General features: G+C 44.0%; 1 protein-coding gene across 2 annotated transcripts in view; it reads right to left on the reverse strand.

Annotated features, from left to right (window-relative positions):
- Positions 1 to 16,033, reverse strand: part of LOC138511235 (myosin-IIIb-like) — a 686,303-nt gene that overhangs the window by 540,776 nt on the left and 129,494 nt on the right. For both annotated transcript variants that reach the window (XM_069626778.1, XM_069626777.1), the window contains exon 2: positions 12,758 to 12,823. In XM_069626778.1, the coding sequence (XP_069482879.1) occupies positions 12,758 to 12,823 (66 nt within the window). The remainder of the gene's footprint in view (positions 1 to 12,757; positions 12,824 to 16,033) is intronic.

Raw genomic sequence — 16,033 nt, forward strand, 5'->3', positions numbered from 1 at the left:
CCCCCTGCAGCTAAGACCAGCCCCTCCCATCACAACGCCGACAGGAAACTGCTAATGGTGGCCCATTAGTCACTGAATGGTTTCGTGCTGGCATTGTGATGGGAGGGGGGTGCAGTGGGCTGTGGGAAGTGGGCGTGCATTGTAGGCAGCTTTGCTCTCTGCAGGTGTGCAAGTTAACACTTCACACTCTCTTACTCGCATTCATACAAGCGCCACTATTACAGCATAAAAAGCACTTAAAATCGTTTAACTGTATGACCTTGTTTCTCTTTCTTTAAGTATTTATTCATTTCTTCCTCGAAGATTGGGGGGTAACTGAAGGGTATTGGCGGACGCCCAGTGGGCCCCGACATGGTACAAACAGAGACCCGTTTGGGCCCATAGTGCGTCCCTGCAAGCCATGAAATGCCCAAAATAATTGTGGAAAGCAACGCCATTTCTTTCGTGCTGCTTCTTTTCCAAACTGTATATCAATTCCACTTTAAACCACTTCCATGGCACTGGCGATGAGTTACTTCATTATGCTGATGATAGCTTTGACCAGTGTTGCCGAGTAAATATTCTTTAAGCCAGGACTCTTTATTTATTTATGCGATGTTTGTCGGATACCTGTATCCGACAAACATCGCATAAATAAATATACAGGTACCCGACAAATATTGCATGAATAAATAAATAATCCGGGTCCATGTATCCTTATAAGAAGTCAACAGTCAGACTTTACTGCATCAAAGCATGCACTTGAATCCCATTCGAAGAATTTTACTGTGATTGTTTATTGGGTTCAAGTGCCTCCTTGTCATTGCCTTTTTGGCTTATGTGGCCTCCAAAACCCCTTCAGCATCTTGTGTTCTTTGTTGGTTGTATATACTGCATCCTATGCCATAGTCATGGTCTCTTGGTGTGCCCAGTCCTCATTATCTGCAGCCTAAGTGGGACTGGGGCATAAAATTGTCTTGGGCACCAATGAAAAAGTGGCCCACCACTGCAAATGGCAATTCATCCCTTGTGTGAAGGACTCGGAGTTTGGGTAGGAGTCCCTTAACGGTGTAGTTTGGGAGTGGCACGTGCCTAGTGTTTCACTATGGGCACCAAATAGACTAGAAACTGCACTGCTTCCAGGTAACTGCTAGTGTTTGTACCTACGCTTGGATATGACTGGGATGAGGCAGCACAAGTAGAGGTGGAAAACGTCCTTATAGCGAATGAGTACACAGCGCAGGGGTTTCATTGGTCAAAAGTAGCAAGCCACCTGGTAATGAAAAACGTGCATTTTACATTTCTGGCTATGCAAGTGCTGGACAGAGTAGCATCTTTTCTGCTGGGATCAGTTTGTGCTACAAACTACGTGTTAACCAATTGCTGTGTTCTGGCAGGGAGGAAAGCTCAGGGGCAATTCGCTTGTCTGAGCAGAAGGGGTTCAAAACTTGGTCCAATGTTCAGAGGATGGCCAAGAACCAGTGGTCGAAGTGTACGAAAAGAAGTAGTGGAACTATGTTCCCTACTGGCCTGCCACCAATCCATAAAAACCCCATCACCATGCCCTCCTCACACACAATACAAACCACCAATCACATGCACCTGGTGCTTGAGGGAAGGTTCAGTGCAGTGCACTGAAAGTGCAAGTTTCAACTGCTTCCTACACTTATTTTAAAACTAAAAACTTAAAAGTAGTGGAGCACCGCTCCCAACCGCTCCCGCTCATTTTGACCACTGCCAAGAGCCCACTTTATACCACCCCCATGGGCGTAATTATAGGGGGGGACAGAGGGTTTTGTCCCCCCCAACTTCTGTGGCATGCCCTTTTGTCCCCCCATCTTTTGGTGGGAGGGCAGGGGGGGCTGCAAACATCAATTATGTAATTGGACAGCACGAGCCCAGCTGGGGTGCTCAGCAAGGCTTGTGCGGTCTCATTACATAATGCAGAGATGCCTGGCAGCTGCGCTGCAGCACATTCAGGGCTGGGATGCCCTGCATGGCTCAGTCCCTCACCCTGGCTGGCCTGACTCAAAGTCAGCAGACAGGGTGCTGAACTAGGTGTTGCAGAGCCTGGCGCCTATGCTGTCACACTAGCAGCAGAACTTCCGGCGACTAGCGGCACAGAGCATCACTTTCCGGCTTCGTGTTCATGCGACACACAGACAGGAACTAGGAAGCTCATTCAGCTTCTTGGTTTCTGTCTGGAGGCGCGTGAGTGTGGAGAGGTTAGGTCAGTGTAACATGAGACGTGGCCCAAGCAGCATTTGAAAGCAGAACAGAGCTACATTTAAAAACAAATTAAAATGTACTTGTGTTTGTGTATGTTTGTTGGGGAGCTCTGTCCAAGCCCTCTGAAGCAAAATACATGCAAACTTCCCAATTAGCATATGGATTGCACCAACAGAAGTCACGTCACAGAAAAGGACATTGGGAGGCGCATCATCAGTCGTTGATACTTGGAGGCACCGTTCAAGTGACTTTAGAATACGTTGCCATAAATGAGCCAAGTGACAAAACTTTGGTGCAAAGTACCTAAATTGCACTATTGTTATATGTGGAGCAACCTTAGGATTTTCCATTATAATAGCATGATACAAAAGTGAATCAGAAACAGTTACAGAGCTGCAGATGAGGCGCAATGTGACTAAATAATTTGCTCAGGATCACACACTTGGTTAAATGATGAAACTGGGATGTGGACAATTTAAGCGACCGTGCACAGCTTTCCCGGCTTTGTTGATATAGATATTTATTAAGGTTTTGCTTTACATTTCATGTGCTTATTATTTATATAATACATATAACAATTATTTATAGCAATGCATTGGAAGAAAACCACATTACATAATAAAATAGCCTTTCATAGTAAAGTAACCATACACCATATACATTGTCATATAAATATGTTGAGCAAAGGGAGCACGGCTTTAGTTTCATTCTCCCCATTCAGCATGCAAAGTCACAATAGCATCATACAGATTAATGTGAGCCTAACAAATCCTCCTTGGCTTTTAAAGCCATAGTCATTATTTCATAAAGCATGCAACATTATGCACCCTTCTCACATCAAATCACTCCCTCCCATTCACATTTCTAAAGGGACAAAAGTCCCTGCTCATAGTACCCCCCTCCCTCCCATCAGTGCCTAATGGCTCACATTGTAATACTCAGTTGATGCAGAGCAACGTGAGGACCCTCTGCTGCCTGGTGCTCCTTGTGACATTGTCCTGGCAGCGAGACACCTCTACCATTTGGAAGAGGCAAGGTGTCCTGCTACCAGGACAATGAGCGTGCTGAGCAGGAATTGCTCAGCACACATTGTCCTGTCAGCAGGAAACTTTTGCCGTTGTGCACCCTCTATGAGGTGCTGAATGGGAGAGGTGTCCCAATGACAAATGTCCCTGTCAGGCTCTTAAAAGAGCTACGGAGGGGCAGCTTGACCACCCTTTGCGACTCTCCCGCTCAGTACTCCACTGCTTGGAGCCATTTGAACACAGGAAAACATACCTTAATTTTAATCAGTCAGAATCTTGTACAAAAAATCTATCAGCAACATAGACATATAAGGTGCTGTGCAGAACCCAAGTTTGGAGATATACGCATTTATAAATCTATACTAATTATACTTGGTCACCCACTGCACTGCAATAACCAATGGTTTTTGCCTTTGAATGAAAGGAACAATCAGACAAATTGCTGACATTCCAGTGAATCTGGTCCTTTCGGCCATGGCTTTATAGTTCAGCTAGGTCAAGTCAACATAGCCCAAAATGTCAGGTATCGGGGGCGGGGGGTGTGATAAAGTCTGGTCTGCTCAATTGACGCTGCACCACTGTTTCCATGTGTTATTGTAAATGTACATGTAAATGTTGTGTGCACACAGTGTATGTCAGTGGAGGTGCTGGGTGCATTTGTGTCTGAGTGAGAGTGTGTGCAAGCATATGTGTGTTGACTTTTGTTTCTCTATGAATGATAAACAATAGACTGTTTGTATGTTCTAGTGAAATTAAGTGTGTCAATGTAATGTTGTGTCACTGGGTGCATGGCAGGCCGGCTGAAGATGTGTGGGGACCCAATTGAATTTTAAAGATTCGCCACTAGTCTGAAAGTTCTAACAGAGCATCAGCAATGGACTCTTGTGGTGTAGTAGTTTAGTGTTGTCCCTGAGGGATTTAGATTGTTTGACAGACGTACAAAATCGGCGGAATTAACTGTAGTCATTTTCACTGCGAATATGTTTTTACCTCAGTACAAAAAAAAAATCAAACCCATGTACCCTCTAACCACCAGTACACCCATAGACCCCCCACTTAACTTTTCTCCATAAGCTACCTCTCCTATAACCTGCAGCGTCAGATCCATCCCTTTAACGCGGGTCAGATCTAACGCTGCAACATCCATTTTCTTTTTCTTCTTTTTCATTTGTTGGTTCCCCTGCCACCAATGCTGAGGAAGCGGGGGAAACCCCTGCAACCGCCATAGTCAAAAATACAGAACATGGGCTGAGGGGGCCCCCTGCTCTTCATGTTCAGTATCGTTGCGGCTTCAAACTAATGGTGGTGACTGAATTCGGTCAAATCTACCATTCGAGCACATTTGTTTTTTAACAATTTGGCAGAAACAATCCCTCAGAGCCACCATTCGCCCTTCCTTCACCCCACCCCTTTCCTTCAGTTGTCATGCCCCCCCCAACATTTTCAGCAAAGTTACTCCACTGACCATCCCCCCCATCTTGGCTGCCATTTTGGGAACAAACACCCTTGCCTCGTATGCTGGGTGATCAGCACACCCGGAAGAGACCGAGTAGAGAACTTCCTGTCCCACTGTTGTAACTTGAACACTTCACAACAACGCTGCGTGTAGTCACAGGTTTGTGGTTAGAGTGATCACAGCACATCAGCCACAGGGACGGCTGTGATCACGTGTAAGTTCTGAATAAAAGGGGCGCACGGCTTTGCGCCTCCCCAGCATGGATGAACTGGCATGAGTGACACTGGAAGAGCCTTGAGATAGTCTAGAACAAGGCCCTGCGGATATCGTCTTGAACTCCAATCTTCACATGGATAGCCGACCTTCACACCGAACTGGACATCGAGATGTTGGACGAACATCTAGCGAAGCTGAGTAAGAACTTCTGCCAAGGACTGGATCAGAACCGGAACCCTCTGATCAGAAGCCTCACTGCCACCACTGCAAACCCTTTCGACCGCTACCAGTGTCCCACCACGGCGAAGACCCTGTGAAATCAGCCCAACTGTGACAAGACCACACAGACCAAGAAAAATCCTAACCGTTGACTACATACTCAACCCGAAAAAATCAATGCTGATGGATACCATCTAACAGCAAGAAGAAGACAGACAGCTGTGCGCCAGTTATCTGACTCATTGGCTCCTGTGTGTTTGTTCCGTGAATGCATTCAGGAGTGGGCAGGCCTTAAACAACTGGTGATGAGGTCTGAAAGAACCGGTGTGCAGACCGGCGTGTCAGAGCACACTATAGGCAGCACCCACCCTGCAGAGCTTGCCTTTGTCGGGTCTTCCCTGGCAACCGTCGGCACACAGCCGATGATGTCCCGTGGTAAATGGGTGCCCATCGCTGGAGTCTCCAGTGTGGGCTGGAATGAGAACGTACTATAAGCTACGGCCGCGTCCCTGGGATGTCACGGGCAGTCCCACGTACACCGGAGAACCCGGCGAGGCCTGCACATTCCGTTGAGAGCCCGGGCGTATGTGTGTGGAGAGAAAAGAAAAGAGCTCCTGCCTGGGGGCGAGGAGCAGCTTGAAGCGGACTGCTGCCTCAAAAAGTAGAGAGGAAGCTGTGCATGGCAAGCGCTTCAGTGAGGAAAGAAAAAAATAAAAAGAAATTGGACTGTCGGATGAACGAACGGACAGAGGAGGACCCAGATGTTCTGTCCCCATCTGCCGTGACTCATCTGGAGTGTGCTTGTGCAGCATGGTCCGGGGAGCTACAGGGGTGTTCTGGTTAAAAGGGGACAGGTCTTCTGACCCGAGTGGAGGAGGCCCGAAACAACTGCAGGTACAAGCCCCGGTGCAGCGTTCACAGCAGTCACTGCACTGTTCCTGCCTGCCGCAGTCCTCCCCTCCGAGGGGGTGCCCGTGTAGTTTTGGTTAATGGTTGCAGAAGGGGACACTGCCTTAGCGGGCCTCTTAACACCCGCCCACTGCCGGGGAATGGAACTCTACCAGGTCTATGTCTGTAAGTGCACTGTGTTACATTGCTGAAGGGCCCTCCGGAGCAGGGGTGTTGCTCGGTCTGGAAAAGATCCGGGCCTACGCTAATGTCAGGACTCGGAGCTAGCTAGCCTTTTAGTTATATTCCATGAGCTTCTATCCAGTGCTACAACCAAAAGATCTGGGGCTACAGCCCCCTCAGCCCTCTCTAGCAACGCCTCTGCTCCCGAGCCTACCCGGCCATGGGAATTCCCCTAGCGTTGCAGGGCACAACTAGGATTTGTCCAAGTCACTACCTTTGAAAGGATACCAAAAGGGACACATAAGCAGTGGCGCCTGGGATATCAGAGGCGGGGCTAGAGAAACACGATGACGCACAACGACCTGTGAGGTTCGGTTGAATGGGGGATGGCGCTGTGCTGAGGCAGCGTAAGGGGCAGCTTCTACCGCTTACGCAGCCGGGACACCAGACCCATGGCTCACCACCAGCCCACGCCCGACTGTAATGGGGATTAAGGATTGAATGGGAGTGTGCTTCAGTGAATGAGAGGGCGGCTGCATGGTGCGTTTGTTGAAAATCGGCTGCTGTGAGGTAGGATTGTCGGTTAGGGAGGTCCCAGAGTGCAAATTCAAAGAGAATAGTAAAGAAATGTTAAGAAAGATTTCAGTTAAAAGGGTAACCGAGGACAGTTTGGTTTGTTATATCGAGGAGTAAGGAATGCAAGTGTGGCTGGCCCAAGAGCAGGCAGATGTGTCAGAAGCAAAGAAACACAAGACAAGGCTGGGACTGGGGAACCAGCAGAGATGAGGACAAGTTCCAAGACTTGAGGGAGGGGCTAGCAGAGGAGGCGGGGGCGGAAAGAAAAGAGTTATAAGGCGAGATGACAAAAAGGCTTCATCATTATAGTAAACTCAGCCGCTTTCATCAACCAACTTTAGAATCCAGGCGTTTCATTGGAGAGACGTCCCACCTGCCACCACCCCCCCCAGCCCCCCCCCGCCGCCTCCAAGGGATGATGAGCTGTGCTTGGTGGTATCTGCCTCTGCAAGGACCCTTAAGTGTTGATTCTGAGGACCAGGGCGTAATAACCCATTATTGTGAACTTATTTAGAACCCAGCTGTGTTAAATAAGTATGCTGAGTTATTCAAGCACATACTTCTCTATGGAAGTCTGTACACAACAGACCCGGTTTAACTAATAAATAAAGAAATAAATCTGTGGGCGAGACTAAGTGAAGAACGTGGGGTCGTTTTCAAGATTACATTTATAATTACCCCCCTCCCAAGTGACATCTTATGTCCACCAATCCTTAACCTTTATTATTTTCATTTCTCTCTTGAGGAGGACGAGACTGGTAATTACATTTGTCAAAAGGATATAGGAAAGGAAACCCAGGTTGCACTTATGGAGCTAATAACTAAGTGCTGTCTCCATCTATTTCCGGGTGGTAAGATCTGTATTATAGAATAAGATAGAGACTCTATTGGCATTTCAAGGTACTGTCAAGGTTATGAAGTCACCCTGCAGTATACATAAAATACATTTAATGGTTATAAAAAAAAAATCATTCACAAAAAACTTATGGCACATACAAGTGTTCAAATTACAAGGCACTTAGGATTAGTACAATGTATTATATACCAATCAGCGAAGGTGAATTAGGTACGGTGTTAACATAGGTTCAAAACACGATATGCTTTCTGTTCTTTAAACTCAGAACTCAAAGCTCAGATTGAAATTATTTTTATTTCCAGTCTTTTCTCTCTATGTATACAATCACAGGTTAGGTTCTCAACAGGTTTTTGTTCTATTGGAACTACTTATGAATATTCTTCAGGAGTTATTTTCACTCAAAGGTTATTCAGGAGTTATTTTCACTCGAGGTTGTACCTCGTGGGACTGTTCTCCAGGAGTAGACGAAATAAAGTATAGTAATCTGGGAGAGAATGGTCTTTTAAAGAGGATTTAATCTCTTTCACATATCCCTTAAGGTAGTGGTCCGCAAATTGAGACAATGGGCCTCATTACACGGACGGCGGTAAGGGTTAACGGTCACCGTTAATGGCAACGGTGACCGTTAACCCTTACCGCCGTACTACGAGGTCCCTTTGCGGGTTGGAGGAATTAACGCCTGCTTCTTGCAGGCGTTAAGTACCAACCCGCTAAGGGACCTCGGAGCTAATTACGGCACCGCAAAATTGCGGTGCCGTAATTAGCGCCTTCCCCATTCCCATAGAGCCCTATGGGGCAGAAATGGGAATGGGGAAGGGCAATGGCGGAAAGGGGATTTACCGCCCCTCCAACCTTGGAATGGGGCGGTAAATCCCCTTTCCGCCAAGGCGGTGCCGGTAATTTACCGGCATGGTCCAGGGTGCTAATAGCACCCTGGATTACCGCCTTCCGTGTAATGAGGCCCAATGGCTCCAATACCGAGATGATTCTGGACACAATGGGTCTTGCAGGTGGATTCACAAATGTTTTATGGATTTTGGGGAGGCAGTAGAATTTTGGGATAGTGGGTTTAGCATTCATCAGATACTCTGCTTCCTGTTTTGAAATCCACCCTCTTTCTTCTGCTTTTGGAGACTTTATTCATTATGATTATTTGTAGATCTTTGGTTGGTCTTCTTGTAGTCTTGCATAGTAATTGGTGTTAAATTGGCTATGACATTCACTGATATAGTCTGTCCGATTAAGGATAACGATCGTGCCTTCTTTGTCTGTCTGCTTTTTTTAATCAAGATGTTCTCATTAGTTGCTACAGATTGAATTGCCTCCTTCTCTGCACTGGTCATGTTTTGGAAAGGTTTACGCTTGTTTCTTTCCAGTTTTTCCAGGTCAGCGAGTACTCTGTGTTGAAACACCTGGGACTCAGGAGAATGGCTGAATGCTGGAGAGCAAAAGGTGGATGGATTCCTCTAGCCTGTGTGGTTGAGAGTTCTCTCATAAGTGTTCTCTAAGCCCTTGTCCCTTTCAAAGTATTCCTTCAGGTGGATTTTTCTCATGAGTTTGTTAAACTCAATCCGTAATTCAAAAGGGTCATATTCTTTTTTTCAACAGGAGGGTATCCCAGCTAGCCAGTCACCATTAGGAAGGCAAAGAGAAGTGCAAGGCCATTCTCTCCCAGATTACTATACTTTATTTCGTCTACCCCTGGGGAACAGTCCCACGAGGCACAACCTACTAACAAAACAAAAGGCGGGTACAATTGCGCCCACCACTTTGCACATGACAGTTTTATATGTAGAAGTGGTGGAGCCTAGTAGCACTACTAAGTTGACATTAAAAGCAAATTGTATGCTTTTTTTTTTAAGCCATTGAGGACGCTTTCTGGTCCTTTCAACAACCAAGTTCAGTGTTGAGCGCCACCCACCGAACCAGTACAGAGAACTAGCCTGTCTACGGCTTTTCCAAGTTCAATGTTAGAACTCTAATAGAATCGGAGTAATTATAGCTCACACTTTCCTTTGTTTTTGTTGGCATGGCGAGAGAACTTAAAATAACTTTGAGATTTGATTTATTGTCATAGCCACAGCGATATTGTAACCATTGGGTGAAAATAACACCTGAAGATTGCACTCGCATTAAAATCAATGAACTCTCTTCTGTGAGCACCAAGGCAATTTCAATTGCATATGCCAGAAAAAAAAAAAGGAGAATCACAAAAATTCTGCTGTACACCCTGAAGCTGGCACCTCCGGAGGATTTCTCACAACTTCAGCACCCCTCCACAAAGCTAATCATGCTCCCATGTACATATCATGTGTGACCATTGTTATGGTGACATTCCTGCAGGTCACATGCAATGACAATCTTTGGCCTTTGGCCCCCAATACGAGCCAGACACCACCTCAGGAGGTGCCTCAGTCACTCTGCTGTTCACATTCTACATTAAACAGCACCAGCACACACACCCCTTTTCAAGATACCTTTATATTTTGTCTGGCTGCACTGTCGGGTGCTCTAGCAAATGCTCACCTGACATCGAAACTTTTGTGGTGATGGAGATGTGAGTTGCACAGGTATTGGCTACGCCTCCAACAGCCCTAACTGTTTCCAATGCAGGGGTAGCAAATGCCAAGTGCTGGCAGATAACTAGATGAGCTACTACAGGGCTTGTATGCCACAGAAAAGGGGTTTAATGCAATTAAAGAAGAGCTGAGAGCCATCAAATTGATGACTCCCCAGAAAAGGTATGTCCTTAACCTCCTTACTGCCATGGAGGGAGGCGTGTACACAGAAATTGGCTCAAGCTGCTGCACGTTTACACCTGCACACGATGAGCAGAATGGGAGCTGGTCGGAAGAAATAACATCCCTGCAAATTTTACACACAAAAATGGTTCAAGAAACCAGTGAAGATGATGAGGACAACAGGTTTAAAGCCCTGTTCTCATTGGTGACTAACACATTTAAAATACTAGCAGTCCTGGTATTGGTATTGATATTACCAGGCATTACCAGGCTACTACGTTTTGCAAATAATATTGTTACAGTGTAGAAAAACTGAGTGAAAAGGCTGTAGAGCAGCACATGATGACAGTAATACTGGGTAAAGATAGTGTGGTGCATATACACACAAAAAAATTAACCCAATGAAATGCACGTCATTGAACGACTAATAGGGCCCCCAGGTGCTATGTGTGTGACGCCTCTCTACCCATGAATACTACATGTAGCACTGGGTTAATTGTGAAGGAGATAGGGAGTGCTACTTTGTGACATGTGGTCCAGAAGAATACATACAAAAAAGAGGCAGCTTGAGGGGAGGGGAGTGTAAAATATGCATACCCAGGTACGGATATGACAGGATGCAGCAAAATGTCGGTGTGGTCAATAAATTGACCATAGAGGGGAGTGTGGTAATGGAGATGAGTTGCACCCGTATTCGTCACGCCCCCCAACAGCCCCACCTGTTTCCAAACATGAACGAAAGTATAAGATGAGGAATGTCGAGTAAGCTGTTAGTAAAACACTAAGGGCAATGTCGTTATCATTAAGAGTAGAATGGATTGTGCGATACAAGTAGGGCGATAGGTAGTTGCATTTCATCAAATATACAGGCAGGGAATAATGAAATGGCAACACAAACGAAGCACGCGCAACAGACACAAAGAACACACAGACATGAAGAACGCTCACACGTAAACATGAAGAACACATACATGTAGACAAGATAATTAACATGCAAGACTTGAAGACCACAACATGGCAGAAGGGGAACAAAAATACTGCCATTACTCAGACCAAACTCTGCTAGGCCTCAACTCTGAAAGACTGCAGCCTGACATAATATTACTTAAGACAAGTTTCCAGGCTTCACGATGCTCAGGTGAGCCCCCGACACCAAGGTCAGAGTGCAGAGGGTAGTTCTGCTTAGCACACCAGAAGTCCATTAGTTTCAATTGGTAGCAGTGAGAAATACACCTATCCTTGAATGCTGGGTGCAAGTGCCTACCATGCCAATTGATCCCATAATGAATGAATAGACAGCACCCCAAGTGGCTGCCGAAGGAAAGCACACCCGTTAGGATGGTACAAAATCCAATAAGTAAAATCGAATTGAGCTCTGAACAGTGATCCTCTATCATGTGATCCACAAAATGGTAATTTATTCTAGGCCAAATTAGGTAGTTCACCTGCCATTTCCTTAGCACAACAAGATACACAGACAACACACCAAGGACACAGACAAGACCGGCAGATAAGACCTCAGGCCTGGGAACAGAGGGGAGTGGCTTCTTTAAACTGGATCATAGCGATTCACCCATCTCTCCTTCCTCACCCCATAATTGGCACTGCAAAAAAGTGTTCAAGGTCGGATGAGCAAACGACTGACCAGTCAAAGTGTGTTCTTCTTATCAACAAATGTAGTATAATTCCAACCAATAGCATGTTAGATTGAAATATCTCTAGAGCGTTGATCATAGAAGGGGTTACTGGTTGTAGAAGGGCCAATTATAAAAGGGTTTACTTATAAATTATGTTATATACTCAACAATCAAATAAAAATTGAGACTAGAGGTTTTATGATCAGAACTAACTGTGACATCAGCTATGATGATTTTCTGGTTTAAAAACCTGTTGTTTCTAATGCCATTTTGAGACTGTCTTTTATACTCTCTCCCAGTGTCTGACTGTATTCGGAATAAAGCTGGGTTTTCTTGTGCACCTGGAGTTGGTATATTAGCATTCTTGCCCACATAAAATGGGACACAGACATAGTGAGCCAGAAAGAATGGGGAGAGAGGGAGGAGAGGGAAGGGGCTAGGAGGGGGGGGGGTGAAAGGGAGATAAGAGTGAGAGCATGTACGTGATCCGCCTTTGATTCACCAGGTATAGCTAGTATACAATGTATGTGTGTAAATCCTTCCTTTTTGTGTGTTCTTTCTCATGCACCCTTACAGTCTCTCAAGCCTGTGCTGGGATTCCCTGCGAGATTAGGCTTTGGGAGGCCCGAGGGGAAGGCTGTGGATCTAGATTTAACGTACTAGGCAGTCCTGCCTCACACAGCTCTCTGAAAGTCGAAATGGCCAAGAGAGAAGCAGACATTACAATGGAAAACAGGCGTATAAGTACTTACCGACTTCTCATAGATGGGAAGTGTCCGGAAAGGGTTAATGGCAATCAGGATATCTCCGATATAAGTCTGTGGAAATGAAAAAAACAAAATCTAAATATCACTCTGATATAAAGGAACAGGCTTGCTCATGGGGAGTGGGGGTGGAATGCATCGCTTTCCAATGTCTGCCCAAGACCCAGCACCCACAGCCATTTGTTGCGGACCCCACTCACCGCAGGTCCAGTCTAGTCCCAAGGCGGAGGGTGAACTCAAGACAAACCCCGGGGCTCCCTAAGGTAGCAGGAGATCCCTGGGATTTATGAATAATATCTCATTACCCCACGTGCCTCTAAAGCTTGCACTTATCTTTAAAATGAGTAGTGCACACAGTAGTTTAAAGAGACAGTGGATCATGTCACATATTTTAAGAGAAAAGACAGCAAACGATATTTACAGACAATAGACAAAAATGGATACCTACAGGGAAAAGACATGAGTGTAAACAAACACAAGCGGCTACATACAGAGAAAAAACACCAGTGGATGCTTAGAGAGAAGACACCTCTGGATATATGAAAAAAACTTTGTTAAAGGGACGTTATGGTTCCAAGTAAAACCGAAAAAACCCTGAAATTCGCCAATTATGGTAATCTAAGCAACCATAACTCGTGCCACCCCCGTGCACTGCTAAGATTAACACCCACGACATCAAAGATGACATCACATGTGTATGTACTTTTCATGAAATATGTGTACAAGGAATTCTTATTATAATGTTGCGAAAAAAGTGCCAAGGATCATTGCAATAAATATCATACCCTAATTAGTGCATTGAACGATGCATTGATATAAATAGCATTATATTATGGCTTCTATCTAGTATACTAAGCTACTCATGCAGAAACATAGCATTGTGTGCAGCGTACAAGATGAAGGTATAATATTTGTAATGTTAATATGTTGAATAGTGAAATGATAATTGTTTTCTTAATAGATTTTTGTGTACTGTGAAATATGTAATAAGTAGCTAATAAAACCCATGTATTACATAATTGCATTACTATAGACAAAACACAAAGAGACAAGAACACATACCTATATGGGTATATACAGGGAAAGTGAGGTTAGCAAAAAAGCACAAGTAGTAGCAGAAACAATTCATAACCTAACTGATTATTTTCATGCAAATAAATGATTGCTCTCTTTCAAAGCTGCTATTTACCCTATGTATATGTATCACTTGATGTTATTGGACCCTAAGGAATGTAGTGTGAGTACAATGTATACAAATATGACCATATACAGGGAACGTACAGCCATAAAAAAACAACAGAACTATCAGAAAGTGCTCATAAGTCTATTGATTATCTTTATGCACAAAAAGGATTGCTGTCTTTCAAGCTTTTGTCTTCCCCTATGTATATGTTTCATATGATGTGACTGGACTAAGGGAATTACTGTAAGAACCTACTTGAAGGCTACTTCTACAAATAAAATAAAATGTTTAGTTTCTGACTGTTACTGAAGAAAACCATGTGGCCTAGATATGTCAGCAAAAGAAAAAAAGGATGAGCCAGACATGTGATGTCATCAGTGATGTCATCAATGACATTTGTGATGTCATCTTTGATGTCATGGGAGTTAGTCTTAGCAGTGCATGGTGGTGGCGCGAGTTATGGTTGCTTAGCTTACCATAACCGGCGAATTTCAGGGGTTTTTCGGTTTTACTTGGAACCATAACGTCCCTTTAACAAGTTTTTTTTCACTGAATTTCATAGGTTTTTAGTAGCGCAACTTAACAATAATAACTTTGACTTTATGTACATGTAATATAGAACATACTGAACCCCTTCTACTGAATTTGATGTCAGCAAACTTTTTTGATGTCCACAGCCATGTTCGGACAACAGTACCACTACCTAAAAAGTCTGGGGGGGTATGTTTAATTGTTATATTATAACATAGTAACATTAAAAAAATTCACAAAGTAGCACACATACATATTATATGTAGTAAATACATAAGAAATGTAACCCATATATGTAAAACACTAACCATTCATTTAAATGCAATATGTTCTAAAATGGAATATACCAAATGAAGATAAATTGGCTTCCAACATAATTACCTAACAGACACTCCACAACTAAGAGCAAGGCCAGACCTACAGAGTATTCAGAACATATGTTACCTGAAATAGTAAGTGTACTTCATTTTACTCATATTAATGTCTAGTACTCTGGAATGGCTAGAGGAGCACTTCCCACATGACGAAATGTCAGAAGATAGTGAAGCTAAATGGTACACACTTTACAATATAAACCATTTCATTATTATTATTTTATATATATTTAACATATATATATATATTTTTTGTACAGAGCATACCAAAATAGAAAATACCTCTGAAGAAACTGTTACGGATAACACTTTTGAAAGCATAAAAGAAAAAATGGATTTATTGTTGACCAATTTTAATAATTTGAAAACTTTTGTTGAGGATCATTTTAAAACAAAAACCTCATAGCATTGTCCCACATGTACTTGTCCCTCTTCACCATATCCCAGTCAATTATCCTCAAACCCTCTCCATAACCCAAAACGTTTTGATGAGACTTCCATCCCTTCTTCACCTGATACCAATCATGTTGAAACCACTAATTCTCCTGTTTTTGTTTCCGTTTCTGCCTCTCCTTCTCTGTCATAAATTGTTAATATATGTTAAATAAACTTAAACTTTTATATTGTGTTGTAATTAGTTTCAGTTTAAAAAAAAAAAAAACAACAATTTAGGTGTCCGCGGACAGCGCGGTTGTTCTGAAATGTTTGTAACTAAATTAAAATGGAGGTGTCCTGAAGAACACTATACCTGTCCGTAGTGCTCGCTAGCAAGTTGAAAGTGTTCTAAGAACACAAGCGGTGTCCCGAAATGTTCGTAAATAAACAAAAATGGAGGTGTCCTGAGGACGCTATGTCTGTCCGTGTTGTTCGCAAGGAAGTTAAACTGTTCTAAGAACAAACGGTTGTCCGTAACTGTTCGTGTGACGCATTTTTAATTACTTCAGGACCCGAACTGTGTAGGTAGGACATCAACACACATGCACAAACCAATGTCCGTGCATTTGGTGTCCTGCGGACAGCCGCTTCCTTTGCAAACAGGTTTGTGGAGCGATCATGTGACCGCGCCCACGCTGATCGCGTGTTCTGAATGCGGACACTGTTCGTGTCCCCGAACAATTTAAAAGTACATTTTCAAGTAATCCACAATATTTCTCAATTAAAACTCACCATAGCACA

This window comes from Ambystoma mexicanum, chromosome 6p, assembly GCF_040938575.1.
Source record: "Ambystoma mexicanum isolate Mex_15411 chromosome 6p, UKY_AmexF1_1, whole genome shotgun sequence".
Taxonomy (NCBI): Eukaryota; Metazoa; Chordata; class Amphibia; order Caudata; family Ambystomatidae; genus Ambystoma; species Ambystoma mexicanum.